This window comes from Haliaeetus albicilla, chromosome 22 (assembly GCF_947461875.1).
Source record: "Haliaeetus albicilla chromosome 22, bHalAlb1.1, whole genome shotgun sequence".
NCBI lineage: Eukaryota > Metazoa > Chordata > Aves > Accipitriformes > Accipitridae > Haliaeetus > Haliaeetus albicilla.
Window position 1 is genome coordinate 25,240,102 of NC_091504.1, and position 13,601 is coordinate 25,253,702.

At 60.2% G+C, this 13,601-nt stretch overlaps 1 protein-coding gene across 1 annotated transcript; it reads left to right on the forward strand.

Moving 5' to 3' along the window:
• The first annotated feature begins 565 nt into the window (after nt 1-565).
• AQP8 (aquaporin 8) lies at nt 566-9,179 on the forward strand. The gene is made up of 5 exons (XM_069810555.1): nt 566-1,027; nt 3,286-3,412; nt 4,265-4,479; nt 5,812-5,946; nt 6,430-9,179. The coding sequence occupies exons 1-5, from the start codon at nt 774-776 to the stop codon at nt 6,470-6,472; spliced, it is 774 nt and encodes a 257-aa protein (XP_069666656.1). The 5' UTR covers nt 566-773; the 3' UTR covers nt 6,473-9,179.
• The last annotated feature ends 4,422 nt before the right edge of the window (nt 9,180-13,601 follow it).

Consider the following 13,601-nt stretch of genomic DNA (forward strand, 5'->3'; position numbering starts at 1 on the left):
CCTTCCCCCTTGCACCTCGTGTGTCTGTTTCTACACACATTTCGGGGCTCTCGGTCGCACCATGCCAGGAAGGGCTCTCATCTCTTGTGTTATGCCTGGGCTTAGACTTAATTACAGAGAACTGAGCTCTTGGCCAGGAGTGATTTTTCACAAGGAGTGGTTTTTTCCCTCCCCAGAGCTGTGTAAGATATTTCCCAGGGCACTGCTGGATCCGTGCGTGCCCCGGCACACGCGATGTTGTGGTCCTTCTGGCACGTGCTGCCTCTTGGCAGCACAAGCAGGGAAAAGCTGCCCAGTGAAGCAGGCCAGCTGGGCTTCACACAGGTGCCCACACTCCGGGTATCTACATGAAAGGAATCAGATTCTGCGTCTTGGCAGAAATCATTAAAACAATGACAATAACAACAAAAAATGCCCACAGGGAAAAAAACCCCAAAGCCTTGAACCAAGGAACGGCAGTGATAAAGAGCTTTTATATTCCTGGGGGCCGGCCTATCAGCTTTTATTGCCCCCTTCTTTTTTTTTTTAAGCAATGCAAATCCAATCCATTTCTTAGAGCCTCCCATCCCCTACCTCTTCATACAGGTCAAGGGGAGCCTGCCAGCCTTTCAGTGGGACAAGCGGGGTGCTCCTCGAGGGTCCTTGTCCCTGCACCAAGACCCCTCCGAGACCCGAGCCTGCACCTCCAGTTTCCCCAGCCCTCCGCTCTGCAGCATCCCCTCGATCGTGCCCGGCTCCCCCAGGGCTCTGCTTGCTTCGTTCCAGCCCCGCTCATGGCCGCTGCCGAGCGTGGTCACCGCCTAGTGAAGGAGGCGATGGACATCGACATCCAGTCCAAGCCCGCGCGACCTCACTGGTACGAGCGCTACGTCCAGCCCTGCGTGGCCGAGCTGCTGGGCAGCGGGCTCTTCATCTTCATCGGCTGCCTCTCCGTGATCGAGGATGCAGAGGGCACGGGGAGGCTGCAGCCCGCCCTGGCACACGGGCTGGCCCTGGGGCTCACCATTGCCATCCTGGGAGACATCAGGTAAGGGGGGCCGGCACCTGGGGCTGCACGTGTGTCCCCCCGCCACCCCCTCTGCACCCCCTCACTGCGATCCCTGCCGCAGCACCCACACCATTTCCACACGTGGACGGGAGGAGATGCTCGCGTCTCCCCACACACTGCTTTTAGGATCTTTCCTGCCCAAATATCGGTGACTGCAGCAACGCTGCGCTGCCGTCGAGCCTCTTGGTTAACGCCATGGCTGCTTAGGTGGTGGTTGTCCATAATGCCTTGGGCTTGGGGGAGCTCGCTTGGCTTTTGATTGCAACGCTTTATTTTTAGCCCCTTTTGATAAAAGCAGTCAAAGCTGAAATAGAGGCATTCCTTTGGGAAGCTGAGACGTTTCCTTTTAAAAGGATGTCAGAACGAAACATTTTGACCCGAGTATGCTACTCCCCTGTGTATTTTCAGGTGAAAAATTTGGATTCCATTTGCAAGTGGTTTCAATTCCTCAAAAGCAACATTTAGACAAACCTGCTCGTTGAAAAAGGTGTTGTTTGATGCTAAGATACAGATTTACACTGAAGGAAGAAGCTGAAACGCTCCCTGTGGAGTCTTGTTCCCTTCCCTTCGGTCGGCTCCGCACAGCCCACGGATGGGGTGGCTCTGGGCTGTCCCCCCCACACACCGGGCTGGGACACAAACCTCCCCCGGCTGGGGAGGGTGGCTCAGCTGGGCTCACGTGCGAGCCCTGGAGTCCAGAGCAAACCAACTGGTAATTTATCAGCGCCTGATTAGGAGGGATAACGCCCCAGGGTGAGGTTTGTGCAGTCGGGACACGGTGATCAGGGGTGCGTGTGCCGGCGGAGCCGAGCCAGACGCCCTCGGCACAGCGAAACCACGGGCGAGGGGAGCAGCATGGGGGGGTTTTGTGATGAGGGGCTGCAGAGGCATCTCGGGGGTCCCCCGTTAGCTCTGAAGCAAGGAGGAGCTGGCTCAGGGTCCTGTGCAGGGAGATGTTTTAGCCTAAAAGTCAGGTTTTAGACATTTGTGTCCAGAGAGGCTGGAGAGGAGCCTGGCTCGGGATGAGTGCTCGCTGTCCATGCCACGGGTGGGTGGGTGCTCCGGCCAGGGTTTATTTGCAGACAGGCCCTCCTTTAGCCCCCCAGTTCCCACCCATTCTGAGGGTATTTGCAGCCAGAGCCCTGTCTGGCCGAGACGTTTGCTGGCCTAAACAACACAACTTCTTGCTCTCATATGATGGGTCTTTAATTACAGCTGAAGAATAAGATGTGATTATAGTTCCTAGACACTCTGACTCATCGGCTTCACCAGCAATTATTAGGGCTGATTGGTTATGAAACCTGTTCATTAACACATGTCTCATGGTAATCTGTTTTAATTAGAAGGTATCTGAGTTTGTCTTGCATGTGGTCTTCAAGACGAATGATTTAGGTCTCGTAAGGAGGCAAGCGCCAGCTCCTGCCAGCCCTTGCCAGGGCCGTGGTGGGCAGCAGGCAGGGATGCAGAGAGACCTGTGTGCCTCTGTGTTCACACTGAGCAGAGGCAGATAAACCCTGAAAATCCCAGCAGAGTCCAGCAGCACTGGTATGGCTGGGAGGTGGCCTCAGCCCTGTCCGACAGTGCTTATCCCCTTCCCTTCTGTCCCGGGGACTTGTGTCCTGCCAAGCTGGGTACCAGCTCCATCAGTGCCCCCCCCCCGCTTCCCCTGAGCAGTAGGGGTGGCTGTCACAAGGATGTAACGGGGAATGACTTTCTTCCCTCTGTCTTTGCCCCCAGAGGAGCTGCTCCAGACAGCGCTGGTGGCCGGGCTGTGCTGCTGCCACGGACAAAGCTCTCGCTGGGGGTGGGGGCAGCGGTGGGACCCCCCCCACCCCCTGCACCAGGGCCTCGGGCAGGGCTTTGGTGCATTCTGCAGCCTGCAGCACCCTGCAATGCCAGGAGAGACCCCTTCTCCTCGCACCTCCTGGAATCCCCTGGGGGTATCTGGAGACCCAGTCCCAAACCCTGTCCCTCAAACTGCACCGGGGCAGCTCCTGCCCCTGCCAGCCCCGTGGGAGGGGTTGGGTATCCAGTGTGAAGATGCTGCTGCTTTGGAGCAGTAACTGCAGAGAAAGGACATGGCTGGATTTTGCTCTTCTGCAGTGCATAACATCTCCCGGGAAGGACTGAAAAAGCATTTGTGGCTCCAGTCCATGGCGAGTGCAGCACTCGAGCCCCCAGGAGGGAACCCCACCCTGGGGGTGAACCCCTCGCTGATGGTCCTCTCTCCTTTGCAGCGGAGGACACTTCAACCCCGCCGTGTCCTTGGGCGTGTGGCTGGTCGGCGGGCTGAACATGACGATGCTCATTCCTTACTGGCTCTCCCAGCTCTGTGGAGGGACGATAGGAGCCAGCCTGGCAAAGGTATGGACACCCGGGGAGTCTCTTTAACCAGGGCTAATGGGGGGTGCAGGGACACCCCCTGCTCTGCCGGAGCTGGCCTGGCCAGCCCCAACCTGCTGCCCAGCCCTGGGGTCTCCCGCAGCAGCATGTGTGATGGAGAGGGCGAGGGGGACGCAGTGCATCCATTCTGCATGTCATTAAGAGCCCTGATTTCTCACAAGGGGATACGGCTTAGAGGCTCGTGTGGCTTGTCTGGTTCTTGGGGCCAGGGCACCCGGTTCCTCTTCCCAGGTCTGTGACGATCTGACTGCAGAACTTGGGCAACTCGCCCCCCACCGCTGGCTTGGGTCTGGCAGTGCCGCGCAGATGTGGGGGTGCTGCCTCTGCACGGCGCTCTGGGGCCTGGCTAATTAATCCTGGATGGCAGCTGTTCTCCAGAGGTTTGCTATGGTGCACTGATTAGGCACAGAACGGTGCGCGGTACCTCTGCAGCTCCAGCCATTTTCATGCACCGTGTCTGCCTGCGCTTCTACTTAAAGCACTGTGCTCTAAGGTTAATTTACGTTTGGTGCTGCCCATTCCCAGCACCCGGCCAGCCCGCACCCAGCGCAAACCCCTCGGCAGCTGGGTGAGGCTCATCCCGCCCGGAGAGCGGTGGCTGGCTCATTATCTCGGGAGACGCTAAGAGCCTTCTTTAATGAGTTTATATTTGCCAGGCGCTTAGGGCTGGCTTTCAGGAGGAAAGTGATGAGATTAGCTCCTCTTTAACCTGATGCTATGCCCGCCCACGCTGTCCTGACAGTGAGCACATATGCCCGTTAAAGCCCACAATATGGAGCGTGGACAGCACAAACCGGGCTCCCCCCCGTGCAGGCCGTGGCAGCGAGCGAGCGGTACGTGAATGCCAGCGGAGGAGCCTTCAGCAGCATCGCAGCTGATGAGCAGATCCCCTCCGTCCTCACGGGCGAGATCGTCATGACCACCTTCCTGGTCCTCGCGGTCTGCATGGGCGCCGTCAACGGGAAGACCAAGAGCCCGCTGGCACCTTTCTGCATCGGCTTGACGGTCACGGTCGACATCCTGGCGGGGTGAGCTCGCCGAGTCCTCTCCCTGTGCGCGTTCCCACCGGCCGGCCGGTGCCATCTGCTCCACAGGGCAGGGTGCCTCGAGCAGGGGGTCAGGATGGGACCGTGGGCTGCGGGGACGGAGCTGGTGCTCAGAGCTCCCTGCGGTGCTGGCTGAGCAGAGCCCATGGGGCAGCTCTAAGCACCCAGCATCAGGGCTCTCCTGCTCCCTCCCCGGCCGGCGCTGCGGCTGCTGCATCCTGCACCAGGGAGGAGAGAGTGCCGGTGCCTGGGATGGGATGGGATGGAGTGGGATGGGATGGAGTGGGATGGGATGGGATGTGCCCCCTTGCAGCGCAGCACAGCACAGGACCTGCTGGCCAGGGAAACTGAGGAAAGCCGAGCACGCCAGGCAGGCAAATGAGCCCACTGGCCCCCTGGTATTTTTGGGGAGAGCTGAGCGAGCCAGCTGGGTGCAGGAGAGGCCGTCGGCTTGAGCCCAGCGTGTGGCACTTGAGCCAGAGCAGCTTTTACAAGAACCTGTTATGGGCTGATAAAACCGAAGGGCCGCACGGGTGGTGTTTGTCGTAGGAAGCCCTGAGCAAACAGGAGAGGGTTTTTCGGGAGCCGTTCCTCGCTGCGTGTCTTCGCGGCTGCTGGAAACGCTGCCAAGCGCGGCCTCAGCGTAGGCAGGCGTTCCGGGCGAGCAGCCTGGGTCTTGTGCCACGGCGATCAGATAACGAGTGCACACAATTATGAATGTTAATGGGTTGTTTAGTTAAGGCAGCACCCCCTCTAGCGGGATTCAGAGCTCTTATTTAAATGCTGCACAAACCTCGTGTGCAAATATTTATCTGTTGCAGTTTTCTTTAATCTCTAAATGCTATCATCTCTCCTGCCCCACTCCGCTACCTACGTGTGGCACAGAGCTTCCCCTGTTTAAAAGCCCAGCTCCTGGTAAGCCCCAAAATAGACTCGGCACTCATGCTTCCACCCCGCACCAGGTTTTTCCCGGTATCTTGCAAACGCTGGTGAGGGAAGGCAGGTGCCCATTGGTGAGCAGCCACCATGGGCTGTCGGGTCGAGCTGGTCCCTGCGCTGCAGCCGCTCGGGTCTGGGCATCGTTACGCTGCAAAAGCAAACTGTCCCCAGGCACCAAGCAGCAGTGCCTGGATGGGGGCCGGGTGGTCCAAGCCTGCCACCCCCCCAGAACAGGGCCAGACCCCTGGCAAGGAGCCCCAGGAGGGGTACGCTGCTGCCTCCAGCCCTGTGCATCGCCCTGTCCCAGCAGCGAGGGGGACAGGTCCCGGTGTCGTGTCCCACAGGGCTGATGCAGCCGGTTTGTTCCTCTTTCAGAGGTGGCGTGTCCGGAGCCTGCATGAATCCTGCCAGAGCCTTTGGGCCAGCTCTGGTAGCGAACTACTGGGACTATCACTGGGTTTACTGGGTAGGGCCCATGGTCGCTGCCCTCTTTGTCGGCGTGCTGGTGAGGTACGTGGTGCCTGCAGCGGTCAGGAGAGCGCAGCCGTGCTGGCTGACCCCCCCTTTCCCACCCTGCCACCTCCCCAGGGTCTCTGCCCTGCTCCCTGCCCGGGCTGTTCCCTGCTCCCTGCCCGGGCTGTTCCCTGCTCCCTGCCCGGGCTGTTCCCTGCTCCCTGCCCGGGCTGTTCCCTGCTCCCTGCCCGGGCTGTTCCCTGCTCCCTGCCCGGGCTGTTCCCTGCTCCCTGGGTCAAGGCTGCAAGCAGCTGCTTTTGCAGAGAGATGGCCAAGGGTTGGAGACTCCTTTCCCTTCTCCTTCCCAGGAGGACAGGGCGACAGCAAAGATTCAACCTGTCTCCAAATCCACGTTTGCTCCATCTGTGTCTTTGTGCGGGGCGAATCCATGCTCAGGCTGGGCTGTTGCTGGGTTTCTGATGCACACTTGCAATGGCAAAAACCCCTAACCCTGAGTTTCTCTCTTTTACCTCCGTAAAGGCTCCTGATCGGTGACCGGACCATCCGCCTGCTCCTGAAGTGATGCCAGATGCAGGGCTGCGTGCGTGCCATTGCTGCTGACCTGCCGCGGGCGGCCGGTGCGGCTCAGCACAGCTGCCGGTGAAGCTCCCTGCTCCTGCTCCTCGCCATCCCACCTCCCCTCTGCATCTCCCAGGCAGCTTGTGCTCAGGAGATGGTTCACTTGACGCTGCAGGGACGATGGAAAGCAGCCCAGCTGAACCAGGCAGCCCTGCGCTGGCAGCAGGGCCGGGCAGCACTGCTCTCACCCCACTCTGCCAGCCCCTGCCACGGCTGTGGGACGGACTTGCCAGGAGCATCCTCTGACCCACAGCAGCACCCGTGGGGTCCGGGCCTCCCCCAGCATCGGTCATGCACAGCATCCGTCCCACCAGGGCTGTGCCTGGGTGTCTGCGGTGCCAGGGAGCCCTGCGCCCTCTGGGGTGGGCACCACTTTCCCCTGCTCAGGTGGTCCAGTGTGTGTGGCAGTGGCTGACAGCCCGGTGCTGGGCTGCTCTCCGGGAGCATCTCCAGCTCTCTGGGGCAGGGAGTGAGAGCTGCTGGTTCCCAAATGCCCTGTGAGGAGCCTGCTGTGATCCTGCCAAGGTGGCGAGAAGCTGAGTCGAGCAGCCCTGCCTGGGGAATGTGTGATATCGCTCGCTAGTGCTGACACTAATCGCTTTCTAACTTCTTCATGACAATATTAATTCCGAGGCCTGATGCAGCTAGCTCCCTCTGCCTTGGCACACACCTGCGGGAGCTCCCCAGCCCCAAATGTGACAGTGGGTGCTGCGAGGCTCCGTGCCCTGCCCCGCACTGGCTCCTGCATTTGTCTCAATTCGAGCATCTCTGCTCTCTCTCCACCAGCTCCCTCCTCAGCATCCAGCCCGCGGGGAGCCTGTGCTCCAGCATGGCAGGATGGTCCTCCCCAGGAGCCCGCTTGACGGCTTGTGCTGTGGATCGGCTCCTGTCCCTCGCACGGCTCCAGGATGATGCTGAGCAAGCTCTTGCCTGTGGCCTGCCCCATAAGAGCCTGACACATAGGAGGTGATGGGAGAAGGGAGCTTTGGGGGCAGTCCGAATTCTGGCCCCTCTTGGCATCAGGAGGGTCGGGGTGATGCGCCCACCGAGAGCTCAGGGTGGGTCCGTCCCTCCCCTGCCAGAAGACGAGTGCTGGGGGCCGGGGGGTGAGGGAAGGGGGCTGCCTTGGCGGAGGGAGCTGCTGCCATAAGCAGGAGGAGTTGGCAGAAGGAAAATGATGGAGCTGTGTGGGCAGGGGGAGAGGAGCCAGCGCAGCAGCTTTACGTCAGCCGGGTATCTGTCCCCTACGGTAGCTCTGCCCTGACTCATCGTGCGGACTCCCCAGCTTCCACCGGGGTGGGAGCGGGGGGACTCATAGGCACCCCGTCCTCACCGCTCGAAGGGTTTCTTGGGTGGTAAACTGGCACATGAGCATCATTGTGAGTACTCCCAGCCCTAGCAGGGAACCCCTCAAGTTACCTGGGTTTAGTCACTCCTAATTCTGTGAACTTTTAACTTGGGCAACGTCTGTTGCTTTCCCAGCCCCTACAGGAGCAGCTCTGAGGTGCCTCTGGGGAAGGGGCTGTGCTGGGGGGGCCTGTGCCCCCCTCATGGGGCTGCCCAGCCCAGCACCCAGGGCACCAGTCTGGAAACGGGGCTGGAGAACAGGGGGAGACAGGAGTGGGAGAGGGCCAGACTGCTGCAAGCGGGAGGAATAGCATCTTTGCAGGGCCAGGACCTTGTGCTGGGCTCCGGCTGTTCCCCGTCTCCTGCTGCCAGTGGGTCTGGAGGAAACCCCCAGGGTAAAGCAGATGCTTCCTACCTCTTTTCACAGGCTGCTCCACACAGAGGCAGAAAAGCCGTTGCTGTGGCAGGGAGGACGTTCCCAGCTTTCTGATGTCCCCGTGGGGCTGGCAGAGCCCCGCACAATGTCACCTCTCTATTTTCAGCTTGCTTTCTATTTTCCCAGCCCAGGAGGTGACCCACACATGCAGGCATGCACGCACGCACATACAACGATGCATTCTTTTTTAGAAAAGGACAAGGTTGTAGAGATGCTGAAGTGAGGAAAAGCTGGAATTAAAGCATCCCTGACTCAGGGCGTGTGCATTTGCCTGCATCCCTTCCCGCAGGCAGCTCTCCTGGGGCTGGACAGGGGGACGTGGTACCCCGCGGTGGGCAGCACGGGCCCCAGGTGAGCCGGGGCGCAGGCAGCTGCTCATTCAGGAAGGAAAATGATGCAACCCACAGGAGACAAATAGCATGAAGATGTCACTAGGACGGTTGTCATGGCAACGCCACAAAAAATGCCAAACCAAACAAGGAGCAAAGTCGCTGCTTCCTCCCCAGAGGGACCCTGGGGGGGGGTGCGGGAGCGGGTGCTGGTGGGAGATGCGGGCTGTGGGGAGCCACTGGGGGGACCTGACCTGCCCCGGCCCCTGCTCGGGGCGCAGACCTCTGCAGCTGCCACACTTGGGCACAACGGGCACCCACCTTCCCCTTTCGAGAGGAAGCACGGCCCTGCAACGCCGCAGGAAACACGCTTATGGCTGCAGCTGCTTCTGTGCAGGGCTGGCTGCCTCCTGCATCCCAGCTCCCTCCTGAACCCTGGCTCCAGGGCCCTTCGCCCAGCGGGTGCAGGCGAGGTGGGCTGGGGGACTGCGGTCCCACCGGGGCGGCGATGCTGTTGAGCGCTGCTCGATGCTGCTGAGCGCTGCTCGCGGTCCCCGGGTGCAGGCAAGGGGGGCAGGAGGTGGGGGGTGGCCCGCGCACGGCCGCGTGTGCTTCCCTGTTTTGCTGTTGATGCGTTCAGCACGTTCATTTTTAATTTGTCAGGGTGACTTTTAATAAAGCATCTGTAATACTGCGTTGTTTTTGTTATTAAAGAGCTTAATTTATGCTAATTAAATACCAATTAACTTCCAAGCACTTAATGTGCTTTAAGGACATAAAATACATCTCATTCCCGTTCAGTCAAACTTGCATCAGGCCTGGCCATGGGTCTACACTATGTTTTTATCGGCACGTGGATCTGCCGCAGAGCCGGGACATTGCCTGGTGTTTTCCAGCTTCTCTGCACCCGTTGGGATGGAGATGCCCCTCGGGAGCAGGGTGGGCCTGGGGCACCGATGCTGTGGGCACCTGGACCTAATGGAGAGGTAATTACTGAGGTTTGGGGCTGGTGAGGACACCAGCGCTCACACCCCTGTGTGATGAAAAGCCCGGGGGGAGCCCAGGGCACCGCTGGGGACACAAGAGCCGCCAAAGGCTCTGCAGACCTCGTGCATGTGCTCGCCCGGGTGCTATCGGCCATGGCTGATGCCAGCGCTTTGGGGACACAGGGAAAAAAATCAGGGTGTGCTCCGGGAACAGCATCAGAAGGACGTTTGTCTGTCCCTGTGTCTGCCCGAGCCCCTCCTGGCCTCACACTGCAGCTCTTTCACTCTGGATAAATACTCTGGTTAAACATTGACCAGGGGAAGAACGCCAAACTGCTGCCTGCGGTGGGGCTCTCCGGTGCCAGCCCACCCGCAGGGAACAGCCGCGCGTTTGTCCACGGCCGAAGGCTCTCGCCGAAGATCCAAGTGCCGCGGCACAGCCGCCGAGCCGGGCTGCTCGCCTGCAGCTCATGTCCGGCAGCAGATGATCCCGACCATGGCTTGTGGCCCCAATTTGAGCCGGGCTCCTGCCCATCCTGCGTGACCCCCCCGGCAACGCAGGAGTTCTTGCTGCGTTTCGTGCCTTGCCCTGCGCCCCGACCTGTGGCCGATCCCCCGGTCCCTGGTGGGGGCGGCTCAGCCCACCCTGGCTGGTGGCTGCGTGGGATGCAGCCGCTGGCAGCAGCATCACGCTGGAAATAGCTGATACGCAGCGTGCAAATGTGCGAATTAATGAGTTGGTTAATTCGGCTGAGTCTCCCTCCTTCCCCAGCTCACAGGCCTGCCTGGCTCCACCGCATTGAAGCCCCACTGGGAACAGGGAATTCACGGCCAGTGGGGCAGCGCACCGTGCTCCGATGGGGAGCCGGCGTGGCAGCGAGGTGCAGCCCAGGATGCTCCTGGCCCTGGCACAGTGCTCGGCAGACATCGCCCATGCGCTGCCCATGCACGGCTCAGCCCTGAGCTCGGTGACACGGGGCCGTGGCTGCTCGGGGGGGGTTCCCTGCCCCCCTGCTGTTTCCACAGAGCCGGGGTGGGATGCAGCCCTGTAGCCTGCCTGGGAATGTCCCATGGCCACGGTTTTGTGCAGCCCTGCCTCAGCACTCTGGTCCCTGCTGGGGGTGGCAGCTCATCCCCGATGTCTGGGGGTGGGGGGTGACTTCTCCTTTCTGCTGCATGCGAGGGGCTGGCACCTTCCCGGGCTGGTGAGGGGTGAACAGCCGGGAGGGAGCTCTGCTCTCCCAGGCCACTTTCTGGGATCCCAAACACTGACACTGCAGGACCAAGTCCCTTATTGCAGGAGACCTGGCTCCATTGCTGCACCGGTGCCTGAGCACCCCTGAGCTCACCTCCAGGAGAGGGACAGTCCAGGCGGCAGGGAAAAATGGGCTGAAAAAGCAATACCTCCACACGTTAGCAATAATCAGACAACAGCTCTTATAACAAGAAGAAATCACCGGGGCCGTGAGCTCAGCAAGGCGCCGCGCCATGCTGGCCCCGTGGCGGTTGTTTCCTCGGCGGTGGAGCCTCACCGGGTGATGTTTCCCCACCCGTGCCACTGCACCGGGCTCACAAAAGGCTTTTCATTCACAGACAGAACAAGACCTCGCTGTTCCCCTCCACCCGCTCGCCTGCCACCCTTGACCCCGTCCAGGAAAGGAGGAACCTCAGATTTTTTCCTTCGAAATTCTCCCCTCAGAAGCATTAGGGGTGTCTGGCAGCGTGCTCCCCCAAAGCCTCCTCTTAAAACAGCAGCATCCCCGAGCAGCGGCAGCACATCAAGATGCCAAGAGTGTGGCTGCGGCGGAGTATGATGGATGAATGCTTTTTGGAACATGCCCCGTGAGAGTGTCTGGGAATTCTCACTTTGCTCTGCTGTAAAGGTTTTCTTTGCCCGTCTACTGTTGGAGAAATCACAGCCTTAAAAATAAAAGGTGATTTAATTCTTTTAGCTCATTTTGTCCATCGGGTAGAACACGCAGTGGCTGTGGAGGGCGGATGCAGGCAGCAGCAAGCGGGGATGGCTGGGGGCAGCGGTATCTCTGCCCCTCATCAGCGCCCACCGGTCGAGGCCGGACCCGCTCCCAGGGCACCGACCTGCTCCTCGGCTCCCTGGCTGCCTCCCGCCTGTGGGAGCAAACTGGAGGACTCTGGCCCCAGCCAAGGTAAAAAAAAACTTTCAAAAACCACAAATTGCAATAAAATCCAGATGCAGGCAGGGCAGCGGCGACACCAGCACAGGGCTGGGGGAGCATTGCAGACCTTTCATGAGAAAGCCAAGGGATGTGGAGCCCCTGGACTCCTCCGGAGTTCATGGGTGTTACAGGAGCCTTGCAGGGGAGGGGGCACCTGCAGCAACGGCCCCATGCAAGGGGCTGCATGGGAGCAGGGAGCAGCGCAGCTCCTGCAGCTCCTGCAGCCCTCGCACCGCTGGCAGCCCCGAGGGAGCGGGCAGGGAGGCTGCTGCACCCGTAAGGCTTCCAAGGCAGCTTATAATTTGGCCGGCATGTCTCTTCCAGCCTTCCCCGTGCTCATCTCCCGGGTGTCTGCGTGAGCCCTGGGAGCACCCTGCTCGCCGCACCGGGTGCTGGTGCCTTGGGGAGCTCCCATGGGTGCTCGCTGCTGGGTTGGGGTGTGCTGGGTGGATGTGTGGGCACTGGTATGGGGGTGCAGGGGACGGTGGAGGTGGGCGATGACGTGCGGAGCTGGTACCGCACGTGAGCTGGCATCTGTATGTAGGAGATGGGGAGCGAGGCGATGGTAAAGGGAGTGGGAGTCTAAATGTATTCTGAGGAAGCTTTTAAAGCCGTGCCATTAGCGGGGTCCAGGCAGTGCAGGCATGGGGACAGGCTCATGCCCTCCTATGCTTGGACGGTGCCTGCGGGGCTGGGGAATGCACCCCAAGGCTGGGCAGCATCCCTCACCGCCATACCATGTCCCTTGCTGCCGTGCCACATCCCTTGCCGCTGTGCCACATCCCTCCTCATCGTGCCATGTCCCTTGCCACTGTGCCACCCCGGAGCACTGTGCCAGCCTCCGCTGCTATTTTTACTCTGCTGCCCAAGAACAAGGCACAAATGCCAGAGCAGCTTCCCCACCGATTAGCTTATATGCAAAGAGCACTAATGAGCATCACCACCACATGCTCCGGGAGCTTCTGCGACCGACGGCAGCTGGAGAGCTGAGGGTGTTTCACGGGGGGCAGGCGGGGACCTCCGCAGCTCAGCTTTGGGGGTCCGATCAAGCGGTCCCAGACCTGACCCCCACGGCAGAGCGGGAAAGCCCCCTCGGCAAGGCTGGCGGAGGGGAAGGGGGGGGAGAGGGGCTTATCCCTCTGCTTCCCACCCCCTCTGCTTCTGCTTCTACTCCTCATTTTATTGATCTTTAATTTCTTTTCACCGTCATCGGCAGCCCACTCGGGCTCCCCGGAGAGAAGCCAGCATAGAAATGTGCCTCCTGGGAGGGGGCCTGGGGGACAGGGTAGCGTGGGGGCCCGGGACCCCCGGAGCCCCGCTTCCCCCCGGCTGGCAGGGGAGCCGAGCCGCTCATGGCAGCGGGGGCTGCACCTCCTCTCTGCACACCTAGTGACATTCAGCCTCGCTTCCCCCAGCACCAAAGTGTTTCTTTACCCAGCATCGCTCAAGCTGGAAGGATTTACATTTTAAAGGGTTTTTAAAATGGATTTGGATAGAGGTTTATTCCCAAGTATTTCTTTTCTTTCAGCGTTTGCCACTTTGAATGTTTGTGGAGAGGAAATAATAAACAGAAACCACACAAGGCAAAGCCTCAGGTAACTAATTTGCGCTCATGCGAATGTGATGAGTGGAAGTCCAGGTTCAGACACGGGACTCCTGACCGTCGCCGTAAGGCTTGGTGTGAGTACCGGCGGCGGAGGTGTGTGAGCAGCCTGCAGTCCAGCTCCCCGGGCCGTGGGGCCCCTCTGCACCCCATGGCGTGTCCCCAGCACTCTGTGGT